General features: G+C 32.6%; 1 protein-coding gene across 8 annotated transcripts in view; it reads right to left on the bottom strand.

Moving 5' to 3' along the window:
• The window catches only part of LOC127707537 (putative sodium-coupled neutral amino acid transporter 10), an 80,823-nt gene that overhangs the window by 16,478 nt on the left and 46,156 nt on the right, over window positions 1-18,189 (bottom strand). For 3 of the 8 annotated variants that reach the window (XM_052212113.1, XM_052212116.1, XM_052212119.1), the window contains exons 4-12: window positions 17,786-17,831; window positions 16,694-16,787; window positions 15,314-15,454; window positions 14,392-14,513; window positions 11,892-11,994; window positions 11,197-11,379; window positions 4,289-4,406; window positions 3,426-3,544; window positions 1,446-1,623 (exon numbers count right to left, since the gene is read on the bottom strand). In XM_052212113.1, the coding sequence (XP_052068073.1) occupies window positions 1,446-1,623; window positions 3,426-3,544; window positions 4,289-4,406; window positions 11,197-11,379; window positions 11,892-11,994; window positions 14,392-14,513; window positions 15,314-15,454; window positions 16,694-16,787; window positions 17,786-17,831 (1,104 nt within the window). The remainder of the gene's footprint in view (window positions 1-1,445; window positions 1,624-3,425; window positions 3,545-4,288; window positions 4,407-11,196; window positions 11,380-11,891; window positions 11,995-14,391; window positions 14,514-15,313; window positions 15,455-16,693; window positions 16,788-17,785; window positions 17,832-18,189) is intronic. The other 5 variants (XM_052212121.1, XM_052212114.1, XM_052212115.1 and 2 more) reach the window with 4 other exon arrangements.

Raw genomic sequence — 18,189 nt, 5'->3', positions numbered from 1 at the left:
AAATGTCTTAGCATATTAAATTATGAAAATTAATATTCTTTTCTTCATTTCATACATCCGATAATATGTGGCTACAATATTTCATGAAGATATTTCATTTTGAAACACAATAAAACGAAAAGCAGTTACTCCTCAATAGTATATCCTGTATGGTACCTCTTTTCAAACACGCTTATCTTTCTTTGTTTATGAAACACTTTAAAGGGTTCATTTCAGCACATGGTTATCACCATCGTCATTAAAAGAGACTTGAAATATTGGAAAGAAACACAATCACTTCCTTTATTATTCCTTTAGGAGATTTTATTTAAAAACACATTAAAACAACAAACCATTACATATTTATTGTAAATACACAATTAATATCCTGTATGGTACCTCTTTCAAACACAGTTATCTTTCTTTGTTTATGTAATGAACACTCATGGTTATCAACTTCGTAAGCCAACAATGAAATAAAGAACAAATGATAAAGTATATATATTTTTATTCATAACAAAATATGCCACATGAACAATTTATCAAGTCACTGCAAGCACTTGACAATCTGAAGGTCTCCATAAAAAAAATCCAGATATAATTTTTTTTTCACACTTGCCCTGAAACACTGAAAATATACGTACATAAAGCGCACCTGAGTATAACACGCAGGGACAATGACAGAGAAAAAAACCTGCGGCTTATTTAACGAATTTAACGGTACTTCTCATAAATTTAGAAACTGACGCTAGTAATTGGAAGGTGTATACCGTAAAAGAGAGCGAAAACGGCAAAATACACCAAGTGTCAAAGTATTTAATTCGTCCAAATTTGATTTAGAAACTCCTTCTATATTTTTAATCCCATGTTATTTACTTGCGTGAAATAAAAGCTACTTTATAATTTTCTAATTGAAATATTTTATAAAACAATTTTTTACAATATGGTTCGTCATGTCTGTGAAAGAGAAAGAAAACAATAAACAAAAAACAAATAAGAAGTTGTGGTGTCAACGAAACAACTATCTACCAAAGACCATATGCACTTAGCAACATTATGAACTTCAACGTGGAGGCTTGGCTTACATCGCATAGAATGTATATAGGACCACGAAACGACTAATGTAAAACAATTCAAAAGAGAAAGACAACAGCATGATTTATAATCAATACAATAGACGAAAAACTAATATGAACACAGCAAAAAACATAAACCATTGCCTGAACCCCATTCTCGTTACACCATTGCACTTTTAAAAGCTTGTTAAACCAACGCTATTTAGCGCGTCATGTATACCATCACATTTTAGCGTGTCATCTGATCGCACTTAAAAAAACAAACAACCATCGCACTTTAGCGTAGACCATCGCACTTTAGCGTGACCATCGCACTTTAGAGTCCTATATATATGTTCCTGCTTGTTCACAGAAATAATTTCTAATATTATATGAAAATAATAAACTAACCTGCAATGGGTGTTTTTTTCCCCAGGGTGGGAACAGATGGGTGTTGTCGTTTTACAATAGGTAAGGAAGGTGTTGGATTCAATATTTCTGCTGGCTGTATAACATGACCTTTATCTTGTGAGTTCAATGTTGTGTATGTGCACAAAAGCATGATTGTAAAACCACACACAAATACAAACTACAAAGCAAAATGTTCAATTAAAGTATTACATTATATGTTAATTAACCCACAACAATAGGAAGACTTGTTTTTTGAATCTTTTAATGGTTATAACATGGAGATGATATACTAATGAGAAATATCTGTAGAGGTACCCTACAAAATGATAATCCCTCTAAGAGTTTGAAGTCTAAATATCAGAGAAGAAATCCGAAATTGGACAATCTTGGTCACCTTCACGTCTTAGATGGTCCTTTGGAGTGTGGGTACAAATATGGATTTTAAACAAACATGTTAAAAAATAGCAGTACACAATCTGTCTAGTTTTTTGCTTTAATCTGCAAATTTTTAGGCAGATTAGCAATTAATGTGTGCGACTGTTTATTTTAATAAAGAAAAATAAATGATCTCTTGGATTACTCAGACTGTTTTAACAAATATCAAATATATTTGTTTTTGTTTGAGTCAATTTTTCAACTTAGACATTTAAGGGGTGATAACTCTAATAGTAAAAAATTTATAAAGGAATGTTAAGGAAATTTTTTATTTTTACTTGTTGCTAGAAACAAGTTTGGTAACACCAAACTTCATTTTTGCTTTTTTAAAACATATTATTAAACCAATCTTCTCATATTTTATTTAAAAATTCTAACTATAATAGTCTGACATGTACCCATTACAATAATTCAATACACCAAACATAGTTGACCTACTACTTATAGTAATTGAGGAACAGACTTTATCATCTAACTTTAACCTTGATCACTGATCCATGAAATGAGGTCGAAGTCAGGTGAACTCTGTCTAACGGACATGTAGACGTTGCAAGGAACCCAAATACCAAATAAAATTATTCTATTACTCATAATAAGTGAGAAATTCACATGACAAAATCTCAAATTTTTTTTCAAGCAGTTGCTGAACCATGAAAATGAGGTGAAGAACAATGGACATATGACAGACGGAAACTTCATAACATAAGGTATCTGCATACAAGGTATGAAGCATCCAGGTCTTCTACCTTCTGAAATATAAAGCTTTATACAAATAGTTTAACCTGCCTCCGCCACCACCAGATAGTAATACCTATGTCTCGCATACTGCGAATTTTATCGCAGGCGAGACAAAAATTATGAATGGTAGTCTGTGGTTTGATGGCAGATTTTACCCTGCATGGGTATCAATTTTTGTTAGAATTTTACAGCACATTGGGAGCAAAAATAAGGCCTATCCCATGGAAAAATCAAATACAAACTAATAACTAACATATCTATTTCAATTGGCAAAATATACATCAATTCCTATGTTTAACCCTGCAAATTCTGTATGTCCGCTCCCAAGTCAGGAGCCTGAGTTTCAGTGGTTGTCGTTTGTTGCTGTATTCATATTTGTTTTTGGTTCATTGTTTTGTACATAAATCAGTCCAGTCGCTTTTTCGTTTGAGAAGTTTTTAGTTTGTATTTTCGGGGCCTTTCAAAGCTGACTATGCGGTATGGGTTTTGCTCATTGTTGAAGACCATACAGTGACCTATAGTTGTAAATTTCATTTGGTGACTGGAGGACAGTTGTCTCATTGGCAATCATACCACATCTTCTTATTCACACTCACACAAATTTTCTGGAAAAACACACCACCATTTCAATAAAAATAATACCCTTTTCTGCACATAAGATCCTAACAATGCATCAATTTGTGAAAGTCATGGTATATCTAAAAGTTGTCAAAGCCACCTTATTTTTGTTTGTGAACTTGACTGACCATTGAATCTCTTGTTGTCACGTAACTTAGGATTAATAAAACCAGTAATGAAAAAACTTACCTGTGCCAGATTTTTGCCTTCCGATGATCCAGTCATCACACGTAGGAAAAACATGGCAGGAAATATGTAACAAATTAGAGTTCCCATTGTAGCACCACTAATTGCTAAAACAAACTCAACTGAAAACATAAAATAAACCTGTTAGTAAGAATATCATAAAAATATAATAACAAACATCAGAAGAAAGAAACTATATAACTTCCAGTCAATGCAAGACATGAACACAAAACTGATAATACGTAGATAAGACTCCATATAAATAAGAAAAAAACCAGATCTCACTTTGCAGCACTATTGATGCATATCTTATTGCTATATTTTTAGAATTATTGATATATAAAAATATTGATATAAGAAGATGTTATATAATTGCCAATGTGACAACTGTCCAACAGAAAACAAGTGCCAAAATTTTATATAATCTTTCTTCATTCTATCTTTTATAATTTCATTGTTCATATTTTTAAGTCCCCATAGACTTCAAAGGATTGAAACTTCCTTTAGACATGACAAAATGTTTTAAATCCATATTGACGTCCAAAAATCTGAAAATCTGTAATTTACAAGAGAACTATTTATAAAACAGTTGTAATAAATTAAGGCGACAGTAGTTCACCAATGTTCAAATCTCATAATCGATACAAAAGAGACAAATCAAGGTAACAGAAATTAAAGGAATCGCATAAATTCCTGAAGGAGCGAGATTAGGTGTGTCAACAGGATAAGTGTCTCCTGCTATGCATGAATTACCCATCATGTGGATTCACAAACAGTCAAAATGTCACAATCTGGAATAGGACACAATCGGTGAAATACGCAGATAGTAACCATGGTAACTGAGAATTTAAATACTTGAAACTTACCATTAGGAACCAAAATGCCTGTAATAACAGCAGACATGACTATTAGTACTGTTAGTACTTTGAAATGTATCTCTGGTAGGACTGGTCTCTGTTCCAATTCTTCTCCAATCTTCTGTTTCTGTAAAATAATACATTGCAATCTTTTAAAGTTATATAAAATTTTCACTGTACCCAATAGAATTTGGCCAATTACAAATGTATAAAAAAAACAACATATAATAGTAACCATGTAGAAGAAAAGACGAAATAACTAGATTTTTGTTTGTACAAACTTTAAAGTCTTTTTGAGCCACAATAACAATTTTACCTTATATACCTTTCTTAATTACATTTAATCCTGAATATTATACCATCTCATATTACAGACAAAATTACTGGTTGTTAATCCTGAATATTATACCATCTCATATTACAGACTGCGAGACAAGATAACTGATTGTTAATCCTGAATATTATACCATCTCATATTACAGACTGTGAGACAAGATAACTGATTGTTAATCCTCAATATTATACCATCTCATATTACAAACAAGATTACTGGTTGTTAATCCTGAATATTATACCATCTCATATTACAGACAAGATTACTGGTTGTTAATGCTGAATATTATACCATCTGATATTACAGACAAGATTACTGGTTGTTAAATCTGAATATTATACCATCTGATATTACAGACAAGATTACTGGTTGTTAATCCTGAATATTATACCATCTCATATTACAGACAAGATTACTGGTTGTTAATCCTGAATATTATACCATCTGATATTACAGACAAGATTACTGGTTGTTAATCCTGAATATTATACCATCTGATATTACAGACAAGATTACTGGTTGTTAATCCTGAATATTATACCATCTCATATTACAGACAAGATTAGTGGTTATTTTTGTTTTTGTTGAGTTCTAATTTGCTTTAGCCTTGATTTCTTACCCACCTTTAATTCAATTCATTCATTCAATGCTTTATCTGTATTTTTTAATAATTTGTTTTGGTCTTTCCAGGATATAATGTATGTAGTGTTTGGATATTGAAAGCATTTTTCCTACTATCCATACAGTTTAAGAAAAACATGATTTATATTTATATTGTGAAAACTACAATTATAACAACCATCCTTTTGATCTGAAATAGCCCAATAAATTTAAAAACCTTCTTTCCACCATAGATACAAAGATTTGGTTTGCAAGTTTGGCTGTACCTGTAAAATACTTATTTCAGACAGAATAGCACATCCTAAATTTTACAGTGATGTTGTTTACCGAGCCCAGAAATTTATATACAATCCATGTAAACTTATTAATCCTTTAAATAAACTTATTCTTAAAGGTTACCAATTTAACAATGTAATTAGATCTTTGAATATTGTTTTTATTGGTATAAATATTGATTTTGTTATCAGTAAATTAAAATCATACTCATAGTTTTGTTATACACATATGCACTCTAACGGTACTACAATCTGTTGTTCCTTTATTTTGGCATTGCACAAGGTCATGTTTTTCTCTGACTGTTGATGACATTTTTACACTAAATCCATTGGATGTTGGATGTGTACTGATTGATATTTTAGTCTTAGATACATGTTTTTTTTTATTAGTTGTTATTGGCTTTGAACTAGCTGTCAGTAACTGCCAGTACTCTCAGGTCTGTACTTAAAGTCCCTTTTGTTGTTAGGGATGAGGGATGGATAAATACCCTGCCACGTTCGGTCTGTGTTTATGTTTGATATTTTTTTGCTTTGTTTTGATGATCAATCTGATGAGTCAAGCCTTTTTCAACCAATTTTTATAGTTTGTTCTTATGTTGTGCTGTTACACCACTGTCTCAGGTTAGGTGAGGGCTGAGCATTCACAATAAAATTGAGAATGGAAATGGGGAATGTGTCAAAGAGACAACAACCCGACCATAGAGCAGACAACAGCTGAAGGCCACCAATAGGTCTTCAATGCAGCGAGAAACTCCCGCACCCGGAGGCGTCCTTCAGCTGGCCCCTAAACAAATATGTATACTAGTTCAGTGATAATGGACGTCATACTAAACTCCAAATTATACACAGGAAACTAAAATTAATAAAATGCTCCGCTGGGGCGCAGCTTGATACGACCGCAGAGGTCGAACCCTGAACAGTTGGGGTAAGTATGGACACAACATTCAAGCTTGATACAGCACTGAATTTGGATTGTAATTAAATATTTGACACAGCATAGGTTTCTGACACAGAATGAAAGTGGTCTAAGAACTTAAAAATTTTCAATTTACCTATTCATACATGTGATGGACTGTGAAACTCAGATCAGGAGATTGGGAAATTTTGGTCAGGAGATTAGGACTCAGATCAGGAGGTTTTTAATCGACATTAATTTTGTTGTAAATGTAACCGTGTGCTGTAAAAATGGTCTTTTAAGGTGTGTTTTCTTCAACTTTCCAACCAATTTATTATGTTTATAGTACCCTTGTACTTATAAAGTTTCTCCATCTTTATATTCTACATGTTCAATCTAACATTGTTTTTTTCCAGTATGTTCTTTAAATTTTTTACTTCATATTCTATAAAACAATCATTGCAACCAGAACATTTGTTTAGCTGTCTGCAAATAGTTTTTATTTTTCTCTTGCAAATAGTTTTTATTTGCAAACTCAGAAATTCATTCTATCTGTAAAGTTAGGGTCATAGTTATTATATAAATTTCAATTTAAGCCTTAAAAGGAAGTATAGAATCCTCAAATAATTTTCAAATTATTATTTTTTTATTTGTCCTAAGACATTTAAAATCATTTAATAACCATCCTTTTATGATTATTTGTTCAATTTATATTTTATTTATATTCTTTTAAACATTTTCATTATTAAAAGGAAAGTAACTTAAAACAGGATAAATCAAGGGAAGTAACCCAATAAATACACAGTTTTTGTTACACAACGGCAGTTAGCCTGAGGTAAAAATCGTTGCTTACCAGTATGTTTGACACCCAAGCTGACAAGTGAAGCCATATAATTATGCATGTTAATTGATTTACAGGTAAAATATAACTTCAGGTAATGTCAGTTACACCAGATGCCTGAGATGTTATGTTGGGCAGAAATTTTTCATTCATGAAAAATTTCTTACACGGGATTTTTTCAACGGGAGGGGGGGAGGAGACCCCTGAAAACAGGATTATTGTACTCCCGTCGGGAGGTTCACATGTATGCCTATTCAAACCATATCATTATTATTTGCTTTTATATATAAATCAGAAATAACCAATTTAAAATGGAAAATGTTAAAGAAAAAAAAGGGAAAAAAAAATCCCCCCCCAATTTTTTGAACCCCCTTATGATTCATCGCCCCCAAACTCAATCCCAGCTTTCCCTTTGTGGTATGGTACCTTGCAGTACAATTTCAGAGAGATTCATACACTTGAACACAAGTTATTGTCTGGAAACTAGAAAAATGCTTGTTTTTTGGCCCCTTTTTGGCCCCAAATTCCTAAACGTTTAGGGCAATTACCCCCAAACTCAATTCCAGCTTTCCCTTTGTGATATGGAACCTTGCAGTACAATTTCATAAAGATCCATACACTTACACACAAGTTATTGTCCTGAAACTAGAAAAATGCATGTTTTTTTTGCCCTTTTATGGCCCCTAATTACTAAAATTTTGAGGGAAAACCCCCAAAATCAATCCCAGCCTTCCCTTTGTGATATGGAACCTTGTAGTACAATTTCATAAAGATCCATACACTTACAAACAAGTTATTGTCATGAAACTAGAAAAATGCTTGTTTTTTGCCCCTTTTTGGCCCCTAATTCCTAATATTTGGAGGAAATTACCCCAAAAATCAATCCCAGTATTCCCTTTGTGATATGGAACCTTGTAGTACAATTTCATAAAGATCCATACACTTACAAACAAGTTATTGTCATGAAACTAGAAAAATGCTTGTTTTTTGCCCCTTTTTGGCCCCTAATTCCTAAAATTTGGAGACAATTACCCCCAAAATCAATCCCAGCATTCCCTTTGTGATATGGAACCTTGTGGTACAATGTCAGAGAGATCCATACACTTACACACAAGTTATGTCTGGAAGTTACAAAAATGCTTATTTTTGGCCCCTTTTGGCCCCTAATTCCTTAACTGTTAGTACCATAACCCCCAAAATCAATCCCCACCTTCCTTTTGTGGTATTGAACCTTATGGTAAAATTTCAATGAGATCCATTCACTTAAACAAAAGTTAGAGTGCGAAAACTAATGTGTATTCGGACGACGCCGCCGGACGACGACGACGACGACGCCGCCGACGACGACGACGACGACGACGACGCCAACGTCATACCAATATACGACCACAAAAATTTTTTTGCGGTCGTATAAAAATGATACAAGACTTACAAAGGCCAGAGGCTCCTGACTTGGGACAGGCGCAAAAATGTGGCGGGGTTAAACATGTTTTTTGAGATCTCAACCCTCCCCCTATACCTCTAGCCAATGTAGAAAAAACAAACGCACAACAGTACGCACAGTAAAACTCAGTATAAGTGAAGTCAGAGTCCGATGTCAGAATAGTAAACAAAAGAAAATAAAACAAATGATAATAATACATAAATAACAACAGACTACTAGCAGTTACTGACATGCCAACATGTTTAACCCCACCAGATTCTTTATGTGCCTGTCCCAAGTCAGGAGGTTGTAGTTCAGTGGTTGTCGTTGGTTCATGTCTTTCATATTTGTTTTTCGTTAATTGTTTTGTTATAAATTAGGCTTATAGTTTTCTCAATTGAATTGTTTCATATTTTTTATGTTGGGGCCTTTTATAGCTGACTATACGGTATGGGTTTTTCTCATTGTTGAAGGCCGTACAGTTGCCTATAATTGCTTACATTCACTTCATTTGAACTTTGAAGGTGTCTCATTGGCAATCATACCTCATCTCCTTATTCTTTTTATTCTGTTATGTTTTGGGAGTTTGATTTTTTATTAATTCAATGTACACCTCTCTTGTTTAGATTTCTTTAAAGTTGTTGAACATGTTTTTAAAAGGTAGATGGGGGGTCTTAATTAAAATCCATAGAATTTTTTAATAATTTGTCAAAATGTAGTTTTTATCATGCTTTTTTCCAAAATATAATAAAAAGTATGGGTCAGCGGACTCTTGATCATGCTACAGGTTGTGCAAAATTGTCAGATTTTGTATAGATTATGCATGGAAAATCCAATTTTGTGAGATAAAAAGAAAACTACACCTTAGAATTTTAAGATAAAATGTGAGAAAATAGCTCTTATAATATGCTTTCGGGTAAGAAAAAGAAATCAAAGTGCTGGATAGCACCTTTGGGAGGTTTGCAACTGTAGATGTGTATTCTTTCAAATATGTATTTAATCACAGCTTTGATGTTTTTAACTAAACCATTTTCTTTTCAGCAATTATCAAAAATCACTTTTTTTCATATGTTTGTCATATAAAATTTTGATATTTTCTATTGTAACCTTAAACTGTATATCTAAAATAATCAAATATACAATAAGCTCTGTTAATTTCTTTATGTGCCCATGCCATATCTAGGAACTGTGATTTTATAGTATTTTTTTTCATTTGTAACTTGGCATAACCCTAACCATAACAGTAAAATGACGGCACCAAAATTCAAACTTGGTCTTGGTTTTGTGGTTAAAAGTATTGTGTATAAGTTACGTAACATTTGGTTGAGGCACACTAAAGTTAGAGCACGGAATTGAAAAAAAATTGTAAGTGTTCCGCAGAACCTGGTGTCTTGCCTACTTTTGCTGTTAATCGCAGGCTCGACAAAAATGAGGAAAAATAAAAGTGACGCTACCCAAATTTGAACTTGATCTGAGTTTTGTGGTAATAAGCATTGTGTGAAAGTCTCATAATATTAGGTTGAGGCTAACTTACGTGGAGAACAGAAACTAATAATTCAGCAATTTTTCTATTTGTAAACACGCATAACTCTAGAACGGTTGTGTATAAGTTGTATAACATTTGGTTGAGACAAATTAAAGTTAGAGAACGGAAACGAAAAATTCAGCAATTTTTATGTTTATAAAGGGACATAACTCAAGAATGGTAAAAGTGTTGCCACCAAATTTCGTACTTAATCTGTATTATGTAGTAATAAGCATTATGTATAAGTTTCATAACATTTGGTTGAGGCAAACTAAAGTTAGAAAACGGAAACAAAAAATTTGTACTTGATCTTAGTTTTGTGGTAATGAATATTGTGTATAGGTTTCATAATGTTTGGTTGGGGCAAACTTAAGTTACAGAATGGAAACTAAAAATTTTGCAATTTTTCAATCTATAAAAGGGCATAACTCAATAATGATTAAAGTGACTCTACCCAAATTCAACTTGATCTGTGTTTTATCAGTGGAAGTCAAAATTAAACATTGCATTGTATAAAGCATTGATTGTAGTTGATTCAACTATAATCATGGACAAAGGAAGATAACTCCAATTTTAAAAATTACTTGGATATTTTTCCATTTCTAAAGGGGCATAACTCTAGAATGGTTAAAGTGACACCACCAAAATTCAAACTTGATCTTTGTTTTGTGTTAATAAGCATTGTGTATAAGTTTAATAACATTTGGTTGAGGCAAACTAAAGTTAGAGAACGGAAATGAAAAATTCAGCAATTTTTCCATTTGTCAAGGAGCATAACTCTAGAAACGTAAAAGTGACACCACCTAAATTCAAACTTGATCTGTGTTTTGTGGTAATTAGCATTGTGTAAGTTTCATAACATTTGGTTGAGGCAAACTAAAGTTAGAGAATGGAAATTGATTTCGGGACGTACGGACGGACGTACAGACGGACAAGGAAAAAACTTAATGCCCCCTCCACTACAGCAGGGGCATAAAAATTAATACTATTTTATTACACTTACCTGTGGAAACAAGAGTGTATATAAGCTTGCTCTGCATGGAAATATGATAAGAGGGAACGTAATAGCAATGGACATGACAAATCCTAACTTAAGTAGGTCAGACACGATCGTCAAAGGAAGGTGGTTAATTATATCACCAGTTATATCAGTATCACAGAAACAAACATAACCAAAAAATCCAACCTGTAAAATAAAAATAAGTTTTTGTAACAAGGCATCCATACTATAATAAGTTTGGAAACAGCATCTACACATTGATTTTCAACATGTGACGGAAGGTATGTACACATGTAAAACTCATTTAACAACACCACATTTTGTTTCTGTACCAAGTGAGGATATCTAGGAGTCCTGTGTTGAACAACACCACCTTTTTCTGTACCAAGTCAGGCTATTTAATTTTTATTTTTAGAAAAGGATTGTGAGTAACTTATGGTGGTTGTTCAATTTGAATTACTCAAATAAGTATATTGGTTGTGGAGAAATTTTAAAGGGAAGTCACTTCTTACCTACCCACATCCATTTGATGGAATAGCCATGAGTAAAAAATATAAAGCCCCATGAGTTATTTCCTTTCAGTAAGGAATTAAGTTTATGTATGCATAAAATCACTCGTAGAAAGAGTTAATTCCCTTAAATGAAGGAAATACTCATTGAAATATGAGCTACACATTTTTTTTTTTAAATTTACTCACAAGTAAATAAGCACAAGTACACATATTAACAGCACTGCCAACAATAGAGTTCATTCCCGTCAGTGAAGGATCCACCAAGGAATCATACAATATAAAAAGCTGCCTGAAATATAGATAATAAACGGCTCATATCATATAAAGGCAAGATACTAAATTAAAAGTTGCAGTTTCTTCTAGTCGGTTTGCATATACTTTCTAACTCAAATATTGACCTCTTTCATTTAAAATTAAAATCTTAATCCATTATTTTCTTATTACTGCAAACCATAGATTGTCCATTATGAGTTCCAGAATGCAGGAAAGACATATTCGTGTAACTTGATTTTAGCAAAATGGAAGTGAAGAAAGATTTCACATATCTTTTTCATGTTTTTTTTTGTTTTTGGAACCAATCCTATAGTGTTATCAACTGGCAATTTCTGTATTGGCCCTGTTAAAGATTCCAGGTTAGGTGTATTGGACCCAAGACTCGTAGAGTCGAGGGCCAATACAGCTGATTGAGAATCTATAACAGGGCCAATACAGAAACAGCCAGTTCATAATACTTTTATTAAATGATTTTAATTTTCGATTTCACTAAGAAATTTACCGTAATGAAGATACAGAAATTCATATCTCAATGACTGCATGAACTTGTCTTTTCGCATTCATGATGGGATTTTTGTCAACATTGCCAGATGTAATTTCTAATTTCTCGTCCAAGTACTTAATCTTATGCTATTTCAATTAATTTTATCTAGCAAATTAAAGTAGCTGGGAAGAATAAATCAGAGGGTTTAACTATTCTTACTCTTAAATCGCCTGCATTCTGATGATCGATCAACGGAAATGAAACAGTGATAATAATTGAAGGTTGTACTTGAAAAGGATGTGAAATATTTCCATTTCAAGACGTAACAAAACACTGAACATCATTTAATTTTTTTTGTAAGATATTATTAAAGTTGAAAATATGATGCAAATGTATTTTATGCATAACGATACGTCCAAAGTTAAGTAAGCTTAGGCGTAAGAAAACTGAAACCAGAAGTGAACGTTCCGTATTAGCCCATGGGCCAAGGGTGAAGGTTTGGTACCATTAAAATGTTTAAACCCGCTGCAATTGTTTGCACCTGTCCAAAGTCAGGAATCTGATGTTCAGTAGTTGTCGTTTGTTGATGTGGTTCATAAGTGTTTCTCGTTTCTCGTTTTTATATAGATTAGACCGTTGGTTTTCCCGTTTGAATGGTTTTACACTAGTAATTTTTGGGGCCCTTTATAGCTTGCTGTTCGGTGTGACCCAAGGCTCCGTGTTGAAGACCGTACTTTGACCTATAATGGTTTACTTTTATAAATTTTGACTTGGATGGAGAGTTGTCTCATTGGCACTCATACCACATCTTCTTATATCTATATAAACAACCAAGGAACAAATCAATATAACACTGTTTTCTTTACTTTTTCTTTAGTGGTGCTATTATTCTAATACATATATGATCCTTTTTATTTTCTTGTAGTTATAAAATTATGTAGACTATTTTTAATTTGGTATGAGTTTTTTTCACTGTTAAGTACCTGTGCAATGACTTTCATGAAAGTAAGCTTTTTCTTAGAATATGGTTATTATTTCCTTAGTATTTCATCAACTGTGTAATAAAAATCTACTTGATATAAATAATTTGGAATCCAATCACATAATATATAAAGTAAACAATAATTTAAAAGTAAATAGACATTGATTGAGAGGATAGTATTATTATAGTTTGATGACATTATAACTGCATCCCTTATGCCTAAAAAAACGTTTGTTTTTCCTCCAACCTGACCAACACTTATTTTTAGTACCTATACTTACTTTTAATTTGCTGTTTTCAAACAAGCACTATCAAATTCAGACTATTCCCCCTGCTGTAACCAGTTAAAACTTCTTGAAATAAAAAAAGAATGTGTCCATGGGACACAGATCCCCCGGCCGCTTGTAAATATTCAAGAGACAATGCACTACTTCAAACCTATTGCAGTTTTGTTTTCTTTAAAACTTAATGACATTTGGGTCTGTATGTTGAGTGTACAAAACAGAAAATTCGGCAATTTTCCATTTATAAAGGGGCATATCACAAGAACAGTGAAAGTGACGACACATAAATTCGAAATGATCTGTGTTTGCTGGTTATAAGCATTGTGTATAAGTTTTATAACATTAGGTTAAGGTAAACTAAAGTTAGAAGAAGGAAACCAATTTCTGGACATACATATGTATGGACGCACGAATGTACAAACTTACAAGAGTAAACCTTTTAAAATGCCCCCTTCCTCTAGCCGTGGGGACATAAAAAATATTTGCCTACAAACAGAACAAATATTTTTTTAGCAGAGAACTGAAATACTGGTATCAATTTTTTTTCTTAACATGTCATTCAATGAGGTTCATTACTGTCAAAACAATTATTAACATTATTGTTTTAAATACAAAGTTGATACTCAACCATGTCAACTGAAAAGAACCTTACAATGAGCTTACGTTTGACATCCAAAAGCAAAAGAAAATATCGGTAAACATTTAAACAGTCCATCTGTCTTCCATAGATATACTTTGGAGTACCAGTTAGCTGCTAGTAGATTTGGCAAAGATAATGTCACAATCTGGAAAAAAATATTATAGAAAATTTTAATCCATGACTAGTCTGTTTGATGTTTACCACATATATATCATGTTATATAATATATTACCTACATCAATTTGTATATATATGTTTAGAATGTAATTAACTCTCATAAAACGTTTTGCAACATTCAAACATGCTATATTTTAGAGATAACTGTATTGTATTTGAAACTTTGCGGACATCCATCAGTGGTTTACCGTCGCAAATTGAGTTTACCTGGCGACATGTAACGGATACAGGTAATCGGATATTTGCGACAGTAAAACTACCGATAGGCGTCCGCAAAGCTTCAAACACAATACAGTTATCTCTATTCTAATGCAAAATAAACAAATCATTTAATTTTAGTCATTATTTGTGTGTTAAATTTTCTTAAATGAAAATTCCATGAAATGATGTTATCTTCTTTGGCGCCTAAACTAGGTGACATCATAGGTACACTTCCAGCATCAAACGTCAACACTGGGTGTTTAATGGCTTCTTGTCCGCTTCCGAATGTAATAAAAGTTGATAAAAAGAAGATTTCTGTGTGCAAAATGTGAGTATTTTTTGCTTATTATTGAAGAAATTACATGTCAATACATTCCGGATTCAAAATGTCGGATTCCTTAGTCACAGACAGGGAGATAGAGAATTTAACGCTTATTGTCATCCAATCAGAACCATTGATACAAAATAATTGCATAAGAATTAACAATATCTGTCTACAACTGTTTTCTAAATTAAAGTAAATTTAAATAATTAAAAACAGTACCAATAATGATTATCCATACTTACATACACAACAAAAACAGCATAAAATATAATACAAAGAGTGCTAGCTTTACTGATGGAGTTTAGATTCCTCAACAATCCTAAAGGTAAACCAACTCCTAGACATGTTAATATAATCAGTCCTGTCCTCAGTCTACTGCTATTCTGTAAATAGTAAAAACATATACTTTCATATTTAAATCTCAAAGTCAGATATAAGGTCTTTTTAAATGCACTTACCATGTACCATAGCGTCAGAGGGTTGCTTTCTCTTTTCTCTTATTGTTTTATCAATTTATTTTCATATTGTATAATGTTGCTCTTGTTGCACACATTATGTGCCTTAATTAGTGTAATAGTAATAACCAAAACCATAATATCTTTTATTAATTTGAGTTTCATGAAGTTATTTTAAAGGTAAGTGTTTTTCCTAAACAAGTCAGGAACCTTGTCAGTAGTAGTTAATTAGCATACCATTTACATCCTATTGGGTATTTTTTATGGATAAAAATGTCTTTAGTGTATCACCTTATGATATAGCCAATTATAGTAGTTATAAAAATGTTGTTGAAAGCAGTATACCAAGAAAGTAACCTGGCATATCATATTTCTACAAATTATAGTTTTTTGGTAGTATAATAAAAGTTTAGAAAACTCATTTCAGATAGGACCAGAGTAAATCTGTACTATATGAAAATATAAGATTTTGCTACACAGTTAAAAGAGCAGAAATGGCTGTTCTGGAAGCAAATTTATTATAAAATAAAAAATGAAAATACAAATGTACAAACAAGATTGGAAAACACAAAATTTCTCTTTAAAAAAAATCCTGTCTTCGTTGATAATGCAGTAGGGGGGAAGTTAACAAATTTCTGCATTCAAGGAGGAGGTATGATAATATAGATCATCAGGTTCTCACATTGATATCGTAAAATATCAGCCAAGAGCCACAATGCGAACATTTTTGGACAGTGATGGCAGCGAATGAGCAAAACAGCTTCACATTGTGTAGAGTGGCTGATGTCACAATTGTTTGACTTATATTTTATTTTCTTTGTAAAATAGTTTTTGTAGCAAAAAGCTGTTTGAATCTAAATATTAATGACAAGATCTCAAAATGAGGCTATTTTGAAAGTTTTTGCTGTTTTGTACTAAATGTAAGAAGTTTGAAGCCCTATATATGTAAGACAAAATTCAAAAATATAAATACTGATGTCTGACAGACTAAATCTTATGAACATGATGAACATCTGAACGATATTATTTGGTAGATTTACAGTACTTTTTGATTTTTCGAATTCAAGGGACCAAAAAAAGTGGCCTTACCATACCCTCTGTTTTGTGATTGTTAGTTCAAGTTTCCTACTGATTATAATGTAAGCTACGATTGTCCTAGATACTGACCTCTATTCCTGTAAATTTTGATATGATTGCTGGTCCGAGATCACCAATAATTACAACCTGAGCTACTAACGTTCCCATCTGTAGACCTATCATACTAAAATAAAACAGTAACATTCAGTTATTCAAAATTATATAAAATAAACATTACCGGTAGGTTCTCTTATTAAAAGGTATATGTTTTTATACTAAGAACATAGCAATGTGCTCTAGTTATTGTATATATATTTGTTCTACTACACAATCATTTAGTGTTAAAATGAACCTTAAAGATTTAGTCAGTCATGTGAAAAAATAACATGCACTGATGAGGAATTAGAAGGCTGATGTGGAATGGCAGACAAATGTGGGATAGCTGAAAGGTGTGGAATGACAGATAAATGTGGCTCGGCAGACAGGTGTTAAATGTCAGACAGGGGTAGAATGGCAGACAGGTGAGTGTGGAATGGTAGACAGATATTGAATGGACGAGTAGTGTGGAATGTCAGAGAAGTGTGAAATGTCAAACAAGCATGGAATGGCAGATAGGGGTGGAATAGCAGACAGATATGGAATGGCAGATAGATGTGGAATGACAGACAGGTGTGGGATAGCAGACATATGTGGAAAAGCAGGCTGATATTGAATAGCAAATAGATGTGGAATGGCAGGCAGATGTGAAATGGAAGAGATATGTGGAATGGCAGACAGATGTTGAATGGAAGAGTAATGTGGAATAACAGACAGATGTTGAATGGCAGACAGGTGTTGAATGGAAGAGTAATGTGGAATAACAAACAGATGTTGAATGGCAGACAGGTGTGGAATAGAAGACAGAGGTGAAAAGGTAGACAGGAGTGGAATAGTAGACAGATATGGAATAGCAAACAGATTTGGAATGCCAGACCGGTGTGGAATTGCAGACGGTTGTGGAATAGTAGACAGATGTGGAATGACAAACATATGTGGGATAGCAGACAGGAGTTGCATAACAAACATATTTGAGAGAGGAGACAGAAGAAAGAAAATTTGTGATGTCCTTTATCACAGAAAAAAGTTTACCTGTTAAAAACAGTTAACAAGCATACAGATGCTATTTTTCATCAATTTACTTACCCAATTTCTACAGCAACCTTTCCTGGGGAACCATGAGTATAATATGCTGAAAAAATAAAATTTAATTATGCAATTGCTAAATATGTAGTAGTTTAATATGCTCATAAAATCCAGTAAAAGGAGAATATAAAAATAAGAATATGTGGTATGATTGCCAATGAGACAACTCTCCACCAGAGACCAAATTATACTACATTTGTTACTTTTTTACTTTTGACTTTCGTTGTTTTACCATGTTCCTATCTTGGTCAATTTCTCAACAATCCAATATATCATGTATACATGATATAAATACATAAAACTGTTGAATCAAAATTATTGGAAGGCCAAATCAATGATAAGTTGAGAAGCATAAAACACCAAATTTTACAAATAGTTGTACCATGTGTATCAACTACTATTAT

Source organism: Mytilus californianus, unplaced genomic scaffold (genome assembly GCF_021869535.1).
Source record: "Mytilus californianus isolate M0D057914Y unplaced genomic scaffold, xbMytCali1.0.p SCAF_7, whole genome shotgun sequence".
NCBI lineage: Eukaryota > Metazoa > Mollusca > Bivalvia > Mytilida > Mytilidae > Mytilus > Mytilus californianus.
This window is presented reverse-complemented; position numbering and strand designations above follow the sequence as displayed.